This window comes from Brassica napus, chromosome A3, assembly GCF_020379485.1.
Source record: "Brassica napus cultivar Da-Ae chromosome A3, Da-Ae, whole genome shotgun sequence".
Taxonomy (NCBI): domain Eukaryota; kingdom Viridiplantae; phylum Streptophyta; class Magnoliopsida; order Brassicales; family Brassicaceae; genus Brassica; species Brassica napus.
Genome location: NC_063436.1, coordinates 4,454,651 through 4,473,481, shown reverse-complemented (window position 1 = coordinate 4,473,481; position 18,831 = coordinate 4,454,651). Strand labels below are relative to the sequence as shown.

The following is an 18,831-nucleotide window of genomic DNA, read 5'->3' as shown; positions in this document are numbered from 1 at the left end:
TAAATGATATTAACATATATATAGTATACTTTTAATATGGATATTTATTAAATGAGGTTTCTACTCCTATGATTTTATGATTATTTGTATATTTGTGTACCAAAATTTTACACCAACGATTTTTTTTTTAATGTGAAATGTTTAGTGGTTTCAATAATTTATAATTATTTAAAAAAATAACAATGAAGATTTTAAAATTAAAATATTAACTTTTCAATATATGTTCAACGCAAATATCAAAATATAAGTATGTATTTTCATATGATATATAGTTTAATTTAAACGATATGAAATATATATATTAACATAAACACTTATTAAAATAAAATTATTTATTCATATGATTTTACAATCATTGTATTTTATTATAGAAAAAAAATTTAAACTTTGATCACAAAAGTTTATGTGAGACTTTTAACAGTTTTGGTAATTTATACTCGTTTTGAAAAATTCAAAATACAACATATAAAAAAATAATCTAAACTTTTATTATATGACCAATGTATTGTGTTATTTATTTTTAATAATAAATAATTAAACAAAAATGATAGAAAATATACAAATTGTTAGCAAATCTTTATTATTTAAAATTATTAACTGTCATATATATCTTAATCATATTAGATAATTTCGTATGTTTTATTTAAGAAAATAATATATAATAATTTTAATTTGATAAATGAATAGTTCATAATGGACATACTATATAATATAACATTTTCTACCAATTTAATTTTGGACAAACAAAATTCTCAATTGATTCTCAAGTTGTCACTTAAACAAAGTTATCATTACAATTATGTGACAACTCATCATGATATTTTTTTAATTAGTACAAACTACATGTTATAACTTTTTAAATGTTTCTCTATTAATATATAAGATATTTAAATATAATAATAACATTTTAGTAAAATTGTCACATTGGTTCCGCCTAGTTAAGAGTGTTTCCTCTCGAGTTTATGCCTTTTCGGTTGCAAAACTTAGTTGAAAAATAACTTGAGTTATAGATTAATCAGTTTAGTGTTTTAGTATAAAAGGCATACAGGCTGAAGGTCGCGAGACCTAATACACAAAAGATATCTAAGTTTTGCACCAACTCACACGGGAAACCTAAGTAGCCAAAAGACAGAAGTCCTTAAAATTCTATCACAATGAACAAAGAAAGAAAATCAAAAGTTTTGCTTCACATGCTCTTAGATTAATGTTGGTGAAAGAGACCATGAAATGATAACTCTTGTCTCCATACTTTTAGTATTGGAAGTACTTTTCTCTTTTCTTTACATATATATCCATCTGCATGTATATTGTTGAACGAGAGAATCCTTTAGCTCTTTTTAATGGATACCACTCCACTATGACAATTGGTAGGAACATATCGTGCACTACATCTATATTATAATATTACTGTGACCATCGATGATATTCATGATAATCACTTAACATGCCCAGGGACCCAACCAAATATGGAGATATTACTTTCCTTTCTTTAATTCAACTTGCAGACTTGCAGTAAAAGTCAATTAATCATTTTCATCAAAGTATCCATTATATATTTTGGCCGAAGAAATTAAAATTGAGTTTTCACTCAACTGACCCCCTTATACTCTTTTCGTCTGGTAATATTAAAATTTCATGAAGGAATACATTTGATGGTTACATAAACTGGCTGGCTGTTTCCATCACAAAAAAGGATATGAATATTGTAGAAATGAAAATGCATGCATCGTAACCTTTTTAGTATAAAGAAAACTGATAAAAAAATCCTTAGCTATGCTTGAGGTTATTATATATTTTTCTTAAAGACTTTAATTTGCTTAGGGTTTCTAGAAACTCGGCAAGATCTGCAGACAGAAATTGATAATCCGACCATATATTGTAGATCTTTGTACGACTATTATATTAAAAATTTAAAATATTGACGGTGGCTATAGCATAGGCTTATAGCGATGTTTATATCAAATTTTTAAATATTGAGCTGTTTTTTTTTTCTTTTTTCAAAACTGAGCTGTTCAGTTCTGTAATATTCACGTGAAATTTGGAAACGAAGATGTGAGTCCTTATTTTTCCACGAGTAGTGATAGGTTTAATAATTGAAAAAAGGATTCCATCAAACTTTTCTCAATGTATTGGTGGAAAAAGTTTGGTTACTTGCCTCTTTTGCTGACAATGGAATCCACTTCTCATTGACTCCATGCATCTTTAGTTGTTTATACACATATTCTTTCATCTTCATATGCTTTCTCTGTACAAAATTGAAAAATATGTTATTAGAGGAAGCATTCATTCCCGCTCTTTTCGTTGGACTTCATTTTTCTTGGATAAAGACAAGAAACCGTATTGTATCCAAGAAAAAACGAAGAAGAAAACAAAAGACATTTAAAGAGTTTAGACTATATTGTGAGTGAGTGAGACCAATGTCAGTAAACTACGATACTGGTCTTCCACCAAATAGTTACAGCAAAAGAAATAATATTAAAATTTTGTATAAATACTACTTTCAGCAAAACAAGGAAAAGGAAAAACTATATACATATATAATATTTAAACGATACACCCACTAAATTGATTTTAATCTCGATCATGTAAACATGTATAACAATGATTTGCAAAAAAATTGAATTATAGTTATATATTTAAAAATTTTAAGTATTGGGATAAAAATTTAAAATGATTCTTTTGGTTTCATTCTACTGTTCACATACTAAGAAAAGTATTCACCAAGTATTTAAAAGATCGTTAATTTCATGTGAAACATTAGTAATGGACGAAAACATGGAGACCAACCTAAGGAACAAGGCCGAATGGTTTCTTTCATTGACAAACAAGTAAGGAATCGTATTGACTCTCTCAGAGGAGCTAGGGGGAAGTGGCAGGTACAACAGCTCTTTGAAGTTGTGGTTTGATACCATCTTTGGGGCTGTGGTTTGATACCAGATGAGTGAAGACTTGAATTTTTGATTTAAGATCATTCTTTCAATGTATTTCAATCCACTTTTACACACAGTTACAACCACCATTGTACATAAGGTTTTGAGTTGAATAAATTTAACATTCATTTAAAAAAACACTAGTTTCTCTTTGAATATGAGTCAACTATATTATTTTGAATTTGAGTTGTGCGATTTTTTATTTTCATATACAGTTATACTACTGATAAATCTCTAAACAATTTTCTTATAGTTTGCGCGGTAAAATATAAAGTGGAGTTAGTTGAGATAATGTTACACGAAATGATACAATCATGTGCTATCATTTTATCTTTATCTTTTTAGTTATTTAACTAATTATTGAAATCTTGAAAGAAAGCTACATACCTGAAAAAGCTTGATCTGCTTTAAACAGTCCAACAAGTTTTTATTTATTTATATGTCCTTCCCTCCCTAAGTTAGACTCCATTCTCTTTCTATCTCTCTCTAACACAATTTTAAAAGAGAATCAAAAGCTCAGTTTAGTAGAATTTATGGATAACCAGAGCAATGCTCTTCTTGGCTGGCCTTACTATTCTCATGGAAAGGTAAAATTTATTCCCTCTCTTTCTAAAGTCGAGTTTCTTCTCTTCCCTTCACCAAAGCAATGCTCTTCTTCTGCTTTTGCTTTATCTTTCTTTCAATGATGTTTTTGCTCAAATGGGTGCATGCTGTCTGTCCAAAACAAGAACTTTAATGTGGAATTTCTTTTTACTATTCCTGGTTGTTCTAATAAATAAATAAATACCTGAATCTAGACCTAGTTGCTAAGACTCAACTGGATTTTACATAATGGTGGCCTTAATCTGCAACCAGGTCACTCAATCCTTGATCTCTTTAGAATTTTTTATAATGGTTGTCTCAACATGCAACTAGGTGACACCAAACTTAGGGATCCCTCTGTTCTGTCCCATCTAGCTTATTTAAACATATTTTTTTCCTCTGTTTTTTTTTTCTTTTGTGTATCTAATTTATTTTCTACTTCTGTGAAATTTACAGACTACAGAAGAATTAAGACACTCTCTTCTGTGCACAACACTAGATCTCGAACAAACAAAGATGTTTGCTCATGAGGAAATAAGGAAAAGAGATGAACAACTGATCCAGCTCAAAGACATCTTAACCAAAACCATTAAAGAAAGAGACGAAGCTCTCCAGAAATGCGAGCGTCTCATGTCCGATAACCTCACGCGTCCACAACACCAGCAGCAAAATCATATGACTCCTCCTTTATCAGGAGCTTCAAGCATTGAAGATGAAACATTGCATCCTCAACAACTTACATCCAACAAGTGTTTCACATCCTCAGATTGTGAGGAGAGCTTTATGTCACCAAATGATCATGTCATGAACCCACACTCATCTCAGCTTGAAGAAGTATCAGGAAATGAGATTATGGATCCATTGTTTCCAGACAAGCCATTGCCTGAAAAGGGCAAGCTCTTACAAGCTGTTATGAAGGCAGGGCCATTGCTTCAGACACTGCTCTTAGCCGGTCCATTACCTCAATGGCAACACCCACCACCGCTTCTCAAGACTTTCGAGATCCCTCTAGTCACCATCCAGTGCCCAAATGTCAGCAATGGCTGTGGAAAATTCAACAGAAAGAGAGTATTATTCTCAGATGGGTCGTATTCAAAAACTAAGTATCAGAAAGTTCTTCTCCACTAACCGACACACTTCTGGCTGCTGCTGATCTTGATTCTTACTCAAGTAGTACTATTAGTCATCTAATATTCCATCACATAGGTCAATTTCAGGGTTTTAATCTCACTTAGTGCCTTAGTGGGTCAAGTGAGAGTGGTCTTTGTACATTAGGGTTTTTGGTTATGCTCCATTGTGGGAGACAAGAGTCTGATCCATTTAGGGTTTAGATTTAGAGTGATGAGAAAGAAAGACCACAAAAAAAACTCCCTTGGTTTTATTTAATACTATGTGAGAGTTTGCTATTTTTATTTATTTCTATAGGGATGCTGGCTGTGGTTTTGTTTTTTTGAGTGTTGTATCTCAAATGCATTTTCACACTCATGTGTTGGCTCCATGATGTGTTGAACTAAGGTTTCTATGTTTTCTTCTTTTTATGCTTAAGGTTTTTCCATCTACCACCGGTTGGTGGAGATGGATATTATGTTGTATCTAAAGCTCAAGACATTAGCTTCACTGATTTTTTTTCTCTTCTAAATGTGATGTTATGTTTCTGGCTTCATAATGTAATCAGTTTTCTCTAGTAATAACTGAAATTTAGTAATTAATTAATTATAGAGGTTTTACTTGTCGCCTTTGTGGGGGTGTGCTTGAATGATTTTTAACTTTTGAGATATTTTATTTTAATATTTTGATTTACGGAGAGATGGGTGGGAGATAACGACCAACAACCAAAAGTCCTAAGAGCCCAAAGCAACTTTGTCGGGTCGGGTAGGTCCTGAAGATCTAGAGTCGGATCTTCTTGTCCTGTAATGTAAGTAGTGTTTTGTGTCAACATAGGTTAGTTCATAGATTGTTTGACCTTGGTGATGGTCAGTATATTATTTGTAGAGGTTAGAATTACTACTTTCAAACTAAATTTATAAAATTGAGTTTGTGGATGATAATGGATTCACGAGTTTGAAAGAACTGCCCACTAGGGTTTATAGGGTCACCAGTCATCATATAAGCTCAAATCTTATAATGTAATTATAATTGATTACGGGTTTTGTTTGTTTCATAATTTCTAACGTAGCTGATAGCTAACCTACTCCTCGATTCATACTTGTTGTAACAAAGTTTAAGTAACGACAAACCGCCTTAACTATTGTTGTTACTTGTTAGGTAGCAAACGAAAAAATCTCAAGCTTGAATATTTCAATATCTGCAAGAACTTCTATTTTTTGTCGGTGGGCTTGATTTATTCGTTGGAAATTTTATATATTTCTTGTTAACTACATGCATTTATACTATTTACACAAATTTAAGTTCTAGAAGACATCTTTCAATACATTTTTTTTCCTTGTAGAATCATGTGACTAAATATGAAAAAAATCAAATTCTATACTAATAAACGACATTTTAAATTCAAAGTTCGTTTATTATATATATCATATTGAATATATGAGACAATGCCCAGGATCGAAAACAGTGAAATAGCATTTGAATTTGTGCTGATATAGACCAGTATTGACTGATGTTATAGTTAAGAAGGTACATAAATAATCTCCCTTGGGAAATTCAAACACCAAACCAGTCCCGGTTCAGGTCTTGATTAACCGGTTGAGCCAACAACCTGAGGAACTCCTGAAGAGCAAGAGTGAGTAGTATCAGGCCCTCTCTGCGTCTGTCTAGTGTTGTATGAACCGCAGCTAGTGCACTTATGCGCAATCAAATGAAACCGAACATTCGTGTTTGAACCACAGTCATTGCAAAGAATCCATACCTAATTCAAAAAAAAAAAAAATCACATTAGAATCCAAACCATACATAACACAACCTCATGAATACCATATGTAATTCAATCTAGCTTACCATCTTGTCTTCGTACACTTTTGGCATTGGGTATGCAGCAACCTGCAAAGGTTAAAACTTAATGAACATAAGAGACTATACAAAAAGATATACCATTATACTATGAAGCCTTACTTACCTCTTCATCAAGTTTCTTCCACATGTTGGACATGTCACATATGGATTTAGAACATACAGGGCATGTGTATCTTACACAACAAAACATCAAAAAAAAGGTATTAATCTTTGTTTACCCAGTGACTTGCATCAAAAGACTTGAGAGACTTCTTTTACCGGTTATGCAACCCCATATCTTTGGTGCATTGTAAATGCATTGTGTGACCACATCTCAAAACCGTGATATCTCTTGTGGAATCAAACAGATACTGAAAACAAATAAACCCAAAAATCAAAACACTGTTATGTTATGTTGCATTAGTGAAAGAAAAATTAGCGGATATGATTCTTTTTACCTCAAAACAAACGGGACAATTGTGATGCATTGCACCTTCAACACATCGGTGCTTGTCCTCCATGACTTTGGAGTAGCAACATCCTGAAGCAGGAAGCAAAATAAGAGCTGGAAACAAAGAGAGATGGTAGCACATAAAGTTTTTGTTGTCTCTTACGACATCTTTTGCAATGGAAGAAGTTTTCTTCTCCTCCGGTCCTATCAAAACCAACATCATTGAGATTGATTACTTATCAACAATCAGTTACCACAAACCTACAAGAGTTTTGTTTTTTTTTTTAATTGGTACCTGCAGATCCCACATTCATCGCAGTGGTATTGCTTCTTGGAAAGCTGAAACAACAACCAAAGTTGAATCTCATTGATACACATTCCAGTTTATAAGAAAAGGGTTTGAAGAAAACTTACATCATCATCGAAGAACTTGCATTTTGAGCAAAAGTACTTCCCCATACATACGCCACAACTGGAGCAGTTCTGCTGAACCTGTAAGAAAACAAATCACAGGTCAGCATCAAGACACATCTTTACACAAATAACATTCGATTTATTTCAAAAAAAAAAACAGATACTCACATCTTGTTCTGTCTCACACAGCGAGCAAATAACCTGACACAAAAAAAAACAGAATCAAAAATTTATCACAGTGAAGAAATAAAAAATGTTCAGAATATTAAATCTGATTTCAAATAACCTTTGAAACATCATGCCGAGGAAGATCATGTCGAAGAAGCTGTTCAGTCTGAAGAGAGTCCTGTCGAAACAAAACATAAAACACATTAGTTCCATACATAAGCTTCACATCTCTAACAAAAACTTGTTCTTTCTTACACATCTATACAAAGCCAGGGAGCTATAAACAAATGAATGTTGATATCTAATCTTGCATCGTCTTCATTTGTTTTACCTTAGTGAGATTAGATACAATATGGTTGGGAACAGAGTAAAAAAAAAGATGATTCATTTAAGTATTAGTTTTAGATACCTTAGCTTCGTTGTGGCAATGTCTGCAATCGAAAACTTCATCGCAACAAGGTGCTCTGATCTTGCATCGTCTTCTATAATGTGAGCACCTAAACACACACACAACAATAAAGATCAAATTCAACAAAAAAAGATTGAAACTTTAGCTTCAACAAAGATGGATATGAATGTAGTTTACCCATAATGCCCAGATCCAATCTCCCTAAGATTGGTAAGTTCTTGGTTTTGCTGATTTTCCTGGAAACCCATCTCCATATTTACTTGTAAAGTTTTGATCTTTGATGCTTCAGATTCTTCGGGAGTAACGAAAGATTGAAAAAACGTAAATGCTTTGACGTTTGTTTAGTTGCAGAGAAGAGAAGGGAAGCAGGTGGATATTTGTTTATATGAGGTGATGATGATGAGAGAGGTGACTCGGCTACACGCCAGATTTTTTTTATCTTCCCCTAATCATTACTTATCTATACTCAACTTTGTTTTGTTTATTTATTGATGTTGAAACTAGATGCACATTTGAAAGCTGTGGTAAATTAAATTTAGTGGTAAAATATCGCTTTTATGCAATACTCGATTTGACTTTTTGGGTAAATTTTCTTTCACATATATGTTGATTAACTATGTAATAATATAAAATCCTACGTTAATAAATAAAATATACTGGCTGTCAAAAAAAAAAATATATATATATATACTGTGTAATTAGGAAAAAATATCTGCCATGGGTAGAATTTGAAAGTAAAAAATTCTGAATCCAGTTATTTATATATATCACCAATTTTGTTAGCTTAATAATTTAAGATAAATATATATATTTTTATTTTTATATATTAAAAAGAAGAAATTTCAATTCAATATTATTTTTTTGGGTTGAAAAGTGGAATATTTAACCGTGTAAAAATCATTTACTGTAAACTAAAGCGAAAATTAGAGAAAACAATAAAAACTTTGTATCGACATGGTTTTCTGAAAACCAAAGAAAACATAATGAAAATGAATTTTAAAAAGAGAGATTAGCCTAATGTTTATGAACTAAACCGATTGATTGAAATCTCAGATATTCGTAGTTTCATTTTTGTTAAAATATATGTGTTTAGTTTTCCAGAAAGTCATTTATATTTCAGAAACTGCATGAAGGAATAATAACAAAAGTTTGCTGCCATATTACAAAAAATTATGTTATCAATAAAGGAAAAACCAGAGTTTGTATAATCAATGATTTGGTTCAGTTGGCTCGCCATTTCAAGAACCTGGTGGTGTGTCCACATCAATGTCAATGTCATGTTTTTAAAAAAGCAGAACAAGATAGGATTGGATAGGATCCTCCATCTTGCTGACTTCTCTATATGGGTCCACTCCTTTTTATATCCTCACCACTCAAACTCTATAGTTGATATGCGTTTCACGCAACTATCGACTATACAGAATCCATTAAACACAGAAAATAAGGTTTTTACATAATTGATCTTCAGCCACGATTTCTCAAATCGTATCTCTATGCACCGTTGGATCTATCAACATTTTTTTTTGGTATATGTCAATGTTATATTCGGATTTTCTGGTTCGGTATTTTCACGTACCATGTGTTTGTTTGTTTCGTATAGTGTACCTGTATATGCATACATACCTGTTTGCATCTTATATATTAAAACAGAAGTCACAACCTTGATTCATGTGTGATTTTTTTAGAAATGGACCTAATGGACCTATTCATAGAAATTCATACTATATTTTAATTCAGACTAATAATAAATATAATTTTAAAAATATTTTAATCATAGTATCTTTTGATATCTTTTCATTTTAAATATAAATATATTTATTTTAAAATTCTAACAAATCTGTTTAAGAAGATTTTTGCAAGATCTTCATTTTTGAAATTATATTTAAATATTTTCACTAATTTCGAAATTAGTTTAAAATATTATTATACATTAATATATTCAGTTATATAAAATGAAAAATAAAAAAATCTATAATATTTTAGTTATTATATAATCATAATCAATCATATTAAATTAAAATTATTATATTGAGATAAATATAATAAAATTGTATTAAATTTATATATTTATATAATTTATTTTCGTAATTATAAAATATTTATGTTCAAAAATAAAATCTAATATGTTGGTAAGATGGGTTAACATTATCAAACTATATAATACATGTATAAAAATTAACATGTATTTTTTTAAAGTTAATAATATAAAATCTTTGTAACTACTTTAATCATAATATATTTTAATTTTAAATATAATATATATGTATATATTATATTTTAAAAATTCTAATAAATCTGTGTAATATTTAAACAATAACTTAATGTATTTTAAGTTATCGTTTAGAAATGAAAATAAATAAATTATATCCTATTTTATCTACTTTTATAGTCATGATCCTGTTAAAACATAATTATTATACTAAAATAAATATGATAAAATTATATTCAATTGATAAATTTATAAATTTTATTTTCATAAATATAAAACTATTTATTTAAAATATAATATGATGATAGAACGACTTAAAATTAACAAACTATATAATACATATCTAAAAATTAATATATCTTACACTTTTATATATACAATAATAAATTACCTAAAATGAATAAGCATAAAAATTTTGGTAAAAAGAAATCCAGTTTTAAAATACGGGTCAGAATTTAGCATAAATTAAATACAAAATATTTTTTAAATATATTTTCTTATGAATATATTAATTTGCTTAATAACTAAATGCAAATACAATAAGATAAATATATAATAATAAGCGGCAAATACATAAGGTTTAAACAATTAATTACTTATAACATGTAAATTATAAAATTATTGTATTTGAAATAGTTATATAAATATTTAAGTACATGATTAACTTTAAAAATATATACCACTTATGTTTTAAAACAATAATTTATGTATAGAAAAGTGAAAACAAGCACCCGTGCGGTTGCACGGGTCAAAATTTAGTATTTGTTAATACGTAAAATAAAATTTACAGCTCAAATGTTAAAAAAAAAAAAAAGCTGGTCAAAAAGAGAACCGCCAAATACTGAGAGACAACAGCAAATTTTCAAACAAATTACGCTGTTGAATATTTGTTTGTTAAGAAAAGACCAAAGACACAGAAACAAAATCTTCAACGATAAATCAAAACATAATCGATCTAAAACAATTTTTTTTGACCAATACATATCTCTGTCTTTTTTACTTGGATCAATCATCACCATGGCCGATTCTGCAGCACTAGCTCCTCCGCTTTGGCCGACGCTCAGCAACGAAAAAGTTTGTTATGGAGCCGCTAATTTCAACATCTCCTCTTTCGGTATCTTGGAAACCTATAAAACTCCGAGTGTCATCTTCGGATACGCATTGCCTCTACTTGAGATGCAAATCAGTCTCATCTTCGTCCTTATCGTCTCTTCTCACATGTTCCTTAGGTTTATTGGCATACCACAGTTCGTATCTTACATGCTCGTAAGTTAAAACCTTCAAAAAAATTATGTTTCTTGTGTTGTACGTAAATAGGTAATGATTTCTTGTGTCACAATTAATGAATTTATGTTTTAAAAATTAGGCTGGTTTTCTTCTTGGACCTCAACTGATTGATTTAGTGGACTTTTCTTCGGACCGGTTATCGTTGGATTTGGACGGTAACGCAGCGTTGGAAGGTGTGGCCAAGTTCGGGATGATAATGTTCACGTTCTTGATGGGCGTCAAGACCAACAAAAGAGCAGCGTTTCAAACCGGCAAACGACCAATTGTGATCGCGGTTTCGTCCTTTGTCCTGACAATGGTCACAGGGATGGCTTTCAGAAACTTCCGTATCGACAAGGTTGATCCTCTCTATATGTCTTTGAGGCTGGCCCCAACAGAACGCACCGTGATTGTATCGATACAGGCTATAACGCTGTTACCGGTGGTAACCCACCTCATACATGAGCTTAAGATTCCAAACTCGGAACTCGGACGCCTCGCAATATCTATCTCCGCCTTCAACGATCTCCTCGCTTTTATCAATCTGATGTGCGTCTCCTACATTGGAACATACAGGTATGCAAATAGATATAAAAGGTTTAAATCGTGCATTTGCATACATTTTTTTATATCAAGATTGTTTATATAAGAGAGTTTTCTTTTTGTTCATAACATGACATTATGCAATATGCGGGTTTGAGATTTACACAGTTTATTCCCTTGCTAATTAATACTAACAATAAAATAAACATTATATGTGATTTGAATTGGGGATGGTTTGCAAGTGATGATAATAATTTGTTTTACCTACGCAAACTATGAAAAAATCTCAAAAAGTCTAAAATAAGTTAGGCTATCCAAAACAATGTAAGTGCTCTACTTTTGGTTAAACTGGTTTAAGGATTGGTCAACAACCAAAAATAAAACTAATCATGTTTCATTTACAAAAAACAACGTTTTTATAAAAATTATATTTTTTTCAATATAAAAATGATATTCATATTTCACGTAGATGCAGACAACATTCGAGTGCCACATTAACTTATCTAACAATTTTTGAACATTCGTTATAATATATAGTTTGAAACGGTCGTGCAGGTACGTATCGCCGAGAACAGCCAACCGCGATGCAGCGGCAATGATCATCTTAGTGCTCGTGATCATATTCATCATCAGGCCTGCGGCTCAACGAATAGTCAACATTACCCCAGAAGGCAAGTCCGTACGGAAACTCTACTTGTACGGAACAATCATGACGGCAGTAGCCGCGAGCAGTTACACAACGTTTTTCAACCAAATACACGTTCTAGGAGCCTTTATGGTTGGGATGGCAATCCCAGACGGTCCACCTCTGGGGTCAGCGTTAGAGGCCAAGTTCGAGAGCTTGGCTACAAACGTATTTTTCCCGATTTCAATCGCGGTCTTGACCATGAAAGGTGACATTATAGGGGTATTATATGCGTTCGATGACATATCGTTTAACATATTTCTGGTGGGGTTTACATTGGTCCTGAAATGGACCGCCTCTTTTGTACCTTGCTTGATCTTCAAATTACCTACTAGAGAGTCCATTATCATCGCCATGATTATGAACTATAAGGGTTTTGTTGACCTATGCTTCATTGAAGGCGCCCTCAATAAATGGGTAATAATTATTTATTACAAAACGCTAACTCGCTTTACATGCATGATTTCGAACTAATGGGCTAATGTTTTTTATTTACACAGAATCTGTCGCATGCAACGTACACGTTCTTGATGATGTACGTGTTAATGAACGCGGGGATTTTACCTACTATTGTGAAAGCACTATACGATCCAAAGAGGAAGTATATTGGTTACGTAAAGAGAGACGTTATGCATCTAAAATCAAATTCAGACCTCAAGATACTAACGTGTTTGCACAGACCAGACAACATCTCAGGCATGATCTCGCTGCTTCAACTGCTTTCTTCTCCGCTTAACAACGAGAACAAAGACAAAGGAGTTATCGCGGTTACAGTGTTACACCTCGTGAAACTCGCGGGACGTGCGTTCCCCATCTTAGTACCGCACGACAAGCGATCTAAGCCGAGGCTGCTTCAAAACTCTTACATCCAAACAATGATGCTCGCGTTCAACGAGTTCCAACAAGAGAATCTAGGAACTACGACTGTTAATTCCTTCACAGCTTTCTCTATTGATAATCTAATGGATCAAGACATTTGTAATCTCGCTTTCGACCACCTCACGTCGATGATCATTACACCTTCTGGACGAAAATGGTCACCCGATGGATCATATGAATCGGATGATGTTATGATCAGACGTGTGAATATGTCTCTCCTCGACCGTGCTCCATGTTCTATCGGCGTGCTCAATAGCCGAGGGCACCGTAAATTGAAGATCAATAAAAGGAGTAAAGGTACGGTTAAAGTGGGTGTGATCTTCATTGGTGGTAAAGATGACTGGGAGGCTGTCTCTATTGCGAAATGGATGAGACAGAACCCTAGCGTGCGTCTCACGGTGATCAGATTCTTGTCTGGTCAAGAACCAGACAAGTCCAAGAATTGGGAGTACCTTGTTGATAATGAGGTCTTGAACGATTTGAAATCAACATATGCTTCCGCTGAAAATTTCTCATATACGGAGACGATAATCAAAGGTGGTCCCGCGGTGACCACAGCCGTTAGAATGGCGGCGGAAGAGAACGACTTGATGATTGTAGGGAGAGATCACGACGAGGATTCATTGGATTACTCGGGTTTGGTGGAGTGGATGGAGCTTCCGGAGTTAGGAGTCATCGGTGACTTGCTTGCATCTAAAGAGCTAGAAACTAGGGTTTCTGTTTTAGTTGTTAAACAGCAGCAACAACATGAATGAGTACATGCTGGGATACCCACATTGTAGATAATAAATGACATATACCAATTCATTTTTTTTTTTCTCAATTCGTTTTGAATAAAAAGTTCATGATTCATTACACACTACACCATAGGATCATCACAGTGACTTTTGTCCAACACTACACCTTTATATATTTTTCAACCTAAATATCCATAAGGTTAAACTAGGTTATATATATATTTTTGTTCTTGGGTCACTCACTGGCCCACGGGCTGCCGCCGCAGATGCCTTTTATGATCACGGACCAAGTTGAGCTAGACTAGATCACCCCTCTTCTCTTCTCTATAAATGCACATACGCAGCAATTTTCATCCATTGTGATTTTACTCTTATATATTTTATATTCGAAAATATATTTCCAACGGCCTGTTCATATGCTACAGATTAAAAGATAATGAAGAAACATAATCGACCAATGATAATTAAAGTTTATCTAAAACCAAAATTCTTTGAAAAACCATGTGTTCTAGAAACCAAAAGGCCCAAAAAAAATTGTATCGCCACATAAAGCCATGTAATCGTAGCCGTACAACCTTGGATAATAGATCAAAGACAGCCACGTCAGCTATCCGTACCAAATCTTAAAGAATAAACAAAATTGGCGCTCATCGGCTATGATGGCGGGTAACAAATTTTTTTCCAAATCTCGATTTCTTGATAACAATTTTTTTTAAAACGCACGCGCGCTAAAATAAAACAATCTGATCCATCCATTCATAATAGCCTTTCACATTGGACAGCACATATGTTGCCACGTCACTCATCCGCATCTCAGTATCTCGACCAATAAAATCTCTTTCTCTATTCTTATATAAACAAAGAAGACTAGTCTCTCAAACAGTCAACAAACCATCACATCAATAATCTCATCTTAATAATCGTAGCAATGGCCAAGGCAGACAAGAAACCAGCAGAGAAGAAACCGGCGGCAGAAACCACCACCGCTGCAGCAGCAGCGGAGAAGAAGCCAAAGGCTGGAAAGAAGCTTCCGAAGGATCCCTCTGCCGTCGCCGGAGACAAGAAGAAGAAGCGCTCCAAGAAGAGCGTCGAGACCTACAAGATCTACATCTTCAAGGTGCTGAAGCAGGTTCATCCCGACGTCGGGATCTCGAGCAAAGCCATGGGGATCATGAACAGTTTCATCAACGACATCTTCGAGAAGCTCGCCGGCGAGTCTTCCAAGCTCGCGAGGTACAACAAAAAGCCGACGATTACTTCCAGGGAGATTCAGACGGCGGTGAGATTAGTCTTGCCTGGAGAGTTGGCGAAACACGCTGTCTCGGAAGGGACCAAGGCGGTTACCAAGTTCACGAGTTCTTAGATTTGGAATTGTTTGTAATGGGTTTTTAAGTTTAACTAGTTGTTTTTAGCAAAAAAAAAAAAAAAAAAAAAATTTAACTAGTTGTGGGTAGTTTTAAGCTTTTGGGTATCGTAATCAGGTTATGTAATTTGGCGACTTTCTTTTGCTTGAAGAAACAAACATATATGAAAGTTCTTAATTTTCTAATGTTTTGGTTTTTCATTTTCCTGCGACTATTGATTTTAGTGTGGAAACGAACAAAACTTTCTTTTTTTTTTACAAAGCTAACCAAATATAACTCAAAAGTTATATAGTCGAGATTCTAAGAATCAACTGAAGAACAAACCGAAATTCCTGATACAAGTTCAAATCATATGATTGACTTGCTTTTTTTTTTGATTTTGTGTGCTTGACTTGATGTGTTTATTGTTTAACGATGATCATACCGTAAAATTAAGTATTGTTCTTATTTTTACATAAAAATATGTTTTAAAATTTATAAATCTAAAAATTATATAAATTAACAACTTTACAAATTAAAAAAATATTAATTTTTTTAACGTTATTAGTTTATGGAGTTTTTACTGTACTCTAACAACTATGTTTTGCAACTGATATTTAGTTTTTTTTTTTTTTCATGGGCCCAGCCCAAAACTTATTTAGTCTTACAGTCCATTTTTGTCTAAATTTTAATAGGGCACAATCATTTAATTATAATATAAAATTTTAAATATATAACTTACATTATTCTTACATTTTTATTATTGTTTTCTTATTTTTTTTATAAATTTATACTTTTATTACTTGTATATGTTTTAAATATTTTTTGTAGTATAATACTTAATTTTCCCAACCGAAAACTTATTTGCGGAAGTTTGTACCCATTCTTAACACCATAAACTCATAAGATTGTACATATTTTTTTTTTTTGCAATAATCAATAAATTTAAAATTTCATAAAAAAAACTTATTTTTAGTTTATTTTCTAACAAATCAGTTTTTATTTCTGTCCAATTTTAGTTATATATCAAATATATATAAAACAATATGCTAAGTAAAACAACTTGTATGATAAATATTATATAATAGAATAACTAACTAGATTATCTCTTTTTTAAGAAAATAATTAACTAGATTATCTTGTTTTTATTTATTTTATTTGTTAGTTTTAAGGATGGGTTTGATTTATATTTTTAAGCATCACCATTCACCACCAGCCGCAATGGAAGATTCACAAGTACCGTCTCTCTCACGTAACCTAGACTACGCCGTAAACCACACGAAAAACATCCCTCTCGATCTCGTTTTAGATATCCTCTCGAGACTTCCAGCGAAACCCCTAATCAGATTCCAAGCAGTGTCGAAGCTATGGTTCTCCATCATCCGCAGCAAAGATTTCGTCGGTACGTTCCTAACTAGGTCAAAAACTCGTCCTCGTCTCCTTTTAACGTTCAAGCACTTCGATTCACGTAAGCGTTTCATCTTCTCGGCTCCTGAACACGAAGATGACAAAACATCCTCCACAGTCATGGCCAGACACGACATGACGATCTCGGATCTCGTATACTACATTGAATCTCCTCCTGTAAACGGTCTTGTTTGTTGCACACATGGTTCATCGATCGCCGTTTGTAACCCCACCACTAGACAAATTGTAACGTTACCAGATGTTATTACACCTAACGGAAGAGACGTGTACGCACGTCTAGGGTACGATCCTGTGGGAGACCAATACAAAGTCTTGTGTGTGATGATGTTTGACGGTTTCGACAGCGGTACATCGGACAATATACAACAAGAGCATTTCGTTTTCACGCTGGGAACTCCACAAAAGAAGTGGAAAAAGATTGAGACAGTCACTAAAGATCCTTACCGCTGCATGAAAGGAGAGGTTTGTATCGATGGTGCTGTATACTATGGAGTTGGTCATACAAGGATAGCTAGATTTGATGTTAGGTCCGAGAAGATTGAGTTTATTCAAGTACCTGAAGATTATAACGCAGTCTCATCATATTCAAGACTTATAATTTACCAAGGAAAATTAGCATGTTTAAGCTATGACTTCTACTTGACATCTGAGATGTATATGTGGATTCTGCAAGATGCTGAGAAACAAGAATGGTCGAGCGTTGTGACTTGTGATGTGCATAGTGAGTGGAAAGATCGGTTGACTGAGGAGAGAGTTTTGTGCACTGGTGAAATTCATACCAACGAGGCTATACTGGTATCAAGATCTTTAAACTCATCTGAGCTCTTTTGTGTTTACTATTGCGATATGATTAGTAAGCTTGTTAGAAGAGCTGAGGTTGATGGAATCGCGGATGATGAGTTTAGAGGTGTCCATGGAATTGGTAAGTATGGTCGTGATGAGATGTGGTGTTTCCCTGGTCACGTTGAGAATATTATGTTCTTCTAACATTATCACTCTTGGTAGTTTCATTAAAGCTTCGCCTTCTATTCTTATGCGTTGGCTTTAATTCGATTCTCTAAAATATGTTTGTTGCTTTGTTTATATAATGCTTTCAGAGATCTTACCTTGTTCGATTTAGCTTTTGAGTTTGTCTATAATAAATTAGCAGCAGACAATGCTTCTTTATCTTTTTACCAGCAAAATTTATTTATCCTCTCTATCCTGCAAACAAAACAGAAAACAAGAAATTTGTTTTGTCTATAGCGAAGTTTCATAAATAATACATGATGCACTATAATCAAATCAGTGCCGAGCACAGAAGATAAGATCAGCTAGGACCTATTTTTGATCATTTGTTCTTTTACTTCTTTCTCATACGTCCCCGTCATTGTAAAACAAAACATAAGATACTATGTTGTACTCTAGTAATTTTTTCCATCTTGGATTAACTTATCCTCAATATTGCTTATGCAGTAGTTATGCTTGAATACATCCTCCATCCATCTAATTAACTCGTAGCTCCTCTAAACTAGTTATGTATGTTAATCCATGAGGAAGAATCTTCAACTTCCTGGAGTCATTGATCTCCAAATGACAAAGACACGTCACACGGCACAGAATCCTCTTCTACGTACGATCACCTCAGAGTTATCTTAGTATTGTGAGCGCTAAAGTATGCAATTTAGGTAACCCGACTCTGAAGCATACGATTTTCTCCCGGTGGAGGAATTACTATATTTTCTACTATTAAATAAAATATTCAACGATTAGATTTCAAATAAAGCTAAAATATAAACCCAGGCAGCACATGTTGTTCATAAACAAAACAAAATACATGGTGTTTTTAGGAAATAAAA

The 18,831-nt window shown here is 33.1% G+C and overlaps 5 protein-coding genes across 8 annotated transcripts; 4 read left to right on the top strand and 1 right to left on the bottom strand.

Annotated features, from left to right (window-relative positions):
* The first annotated feature begins 3,363 nt into the window (after positions 1 to 3,363).
* LOC106419668 lies at positions 3,364 to 5,044 on the top strand. 2 transcript variants are annotated; one of them, XM_013860478.3, is made up of 2 exons: positions 3,364 to 3,517; positions 3,969 to 5,044. In XM_013860478.3, exons 1-2 carry the CDS (start codon positions 3,464 to 3,466, stop codon positions 4,638 to 4,640), a joined length of 726 nt encoding a protein of 241 aa, XP_013715932.1. In that variant the 5' UTR covers positions 3,364 to 3,463; the 3' UTR covers positions 4,641 to 5,044. The 2 variants fall into 2 exon arrangements, with proteins under 2 accessions (XP_013715932.1, XP_013715933.1); XM_013860479.3 differs by lacking the exon at positions 3,364 to 3,517 and adding an exon at positions 3,546 to 3,785.
* Positions 5,045 to 6,012: 968 nt separating this feature from the next.
* LOC106419516 (E3 ubiquitin-protein ligase RZFP34) lies at positions 6,013 to 8,356 on the bottom strand. Of its 2 annotated transcripts, XM_013860317.3 has the most exons (12): positions 8,081 to 8,356; positions 7,904 to 7,991; positions 7,613 to 7,672; positions 7,495 to 7,527; positions 7,327 to 7,404; positions 7,208 to 7,251; positions 7,076 to 7,116; positions 6,920 to 7,002; positions 6,741 to 6,832; positions 6,586 to 6,655; positions 6,468 to 6,509; positions 6,013 to 6,378 (listed from the first exon to the last, which is right to left on the bottom strand). In XM_013860317.3, exons 1-12 carry the CDS (start codon positions 8,155 to 8,157, stop codon positions 6,208 to 6,210), a joined length of 879 nt encoding a protein of 292 aa, XP_013715771.2. In that variant the 5' UTR covers positions 8,158 to 8,356; the 3' UTR covers positions 6,013 to 6,207. The 2 variants fall into 2 exon arrangements, with proteins under 2 accessions (XP_013715771.2, XP_048628018.1); XM_048772061.1 differs by lacking the exons at positions 7,904 to 7,991; positions 8,081 to 8,356 and adding an exon at positions 7,750 to 7,828 and having other exon boundaries at positions 6,920 to 7,116.
* Positions 8,357 to 8,672: 316 nt separating this feature from the next.
* On the top strand, positions 8,673 to 15,217 carry LOC106419726 (cation/H(+) antiporter 9). Of its 2 annotated transcripts, XM_048772053.1 has the most exons (5): positions 8,673 to 9,534; positions 10,871 to 11,378; positions 11,479 to 11,954; positions 12,477 to 13,023; positions 13,107 to 14,865. In XM_048772053.1, the coding sequence occupies exons 1-5, from the start codon at positions 9,434 to 9,436 to the stop codon at positions 14,238 to 14,240; spliced, it is 2,766 nt and encodes a 921-aa protein (XP_048628010.1). In that variant the 5' UTR covers positions 8,673 to 9,433; the 3' UTR covers positions 14,241 to 14,865. The 2 variants fall into 2 exon arrangements, with proteins under 2 accessions (XP_048628010.1, XP_013715997.1); XM_013860543.3 differs by lacking the exon at positions 8,673 to 9,534 and having other exon boundaries at positions 10,931 to 11,378; positions 13,107 to 15,217.
* Positions 15,093 to 15,771, top strand: LOC106419659 (histone H2B.10-like). Its single transcript, XM_048772069.1, has 2 exons — positions 15,093 to 15,618; positions 15,660 to 15,771. Exon 1 carries the CDS (start codon positions 15,151 to 15,153, stop codon positions 15,583 to 15,585), a length of 435 nt encoding a protein of 144 aa, XP_048628026.1. The 5' UTR covers positions 15,093 to 15,150; the 3' UTR covers positions 15,586 to 15,618; positions 15,660 to 15,771.
* A 573-nt stretch (positions 15,772 to 16,344) lies between these two features.
* On the top strand, positions 16,345 to 17,980 carry LOC106383514 (F-box protein At1g30790-like). Its single transcript, XM_013823602.2, has one exon. The coding sequence runs from the start codon at positions 16,739 to 16,741 to the stop codon at positions 17,978 to 17,980; it is 1,242 nt and encodes a 413-aa protein (XP_013679056.2). The 5' UTR covers positions 16,345 to 16,738.
* Positions 17,981 to 18,831: the final 851 nt, after the last annotated feature.

Bases quoted from the DNA above. Each gene is read 5' to 3' on its own strand.
- LOC106419668 (XM_013860478.3), top strand. From the start codon at position 3,464: ATGGATAACCAGAGCAATGCTCTTCTTGGCTGGCCTTACTATTCTCAT. The intron at 3,518-3,968 runs GTAAAATTTATT...TGAAATTTACAG, and splicing joins CTTACTATTCTCATGGAAAG to ACTACAGAAGAATTAAGACA.
- LOC106419516 (XM_013860317.3), bottom strand. From the start codon at position 8,157: ATGGAGATGGGTTTCCAGGAAAATCAGCAAAACCAAGAACTTACCAAT. The intron at 7,003-7,075 runs GTAAGAGACAAC...TTCCTGCTTCAG, and splicing joins CTTCCATTGCAAAAGATGTC to GATGTTGCTACTCCAAAGTC. The intron at 6,510-6,585 runs GTAAGTAAGGCT...TAACCTTTGCAG, and splicing joins GGAAGAAACTTGATGAAGAG to GTTGCTGCATACCCAATGCC.
- LOC106419726 (XM_048772053.1), top strand. From the start codon at position 9,434: ATGTCAATGTTATATTCGGATTTTCTGGTTCGGTATTTTCACGTACCA. The intron at 11,379-11,478 runs GTAAGTTAAAAC...TTTAAAAATTAG, and splicing joins AGTTCGTATCTTACATGCTC to GCTGGTTTTCTTCTTGGACC. The intron at 13,024-13,106 runs GTAATAATTATT...TTATTTACACAG, and splicing joins AAGGCGCCCTCAATAAATGG to AATCTGTCGCATGCAACGTA.
- LOC106419659 (XM_048772069.1), top strand. From the start codon at position 15,151: ATGGCCAAGGCAGACAAGAAACCAGCAGAGAAGAAACCGGCGGCAGAA.
- LOC106383514 (XM_013823602.2), top strand. From the start codon at position 16,739: ATGGGTTTGATTTATATTTTTAAGCATCACCATTCACCACCAGCCGCA.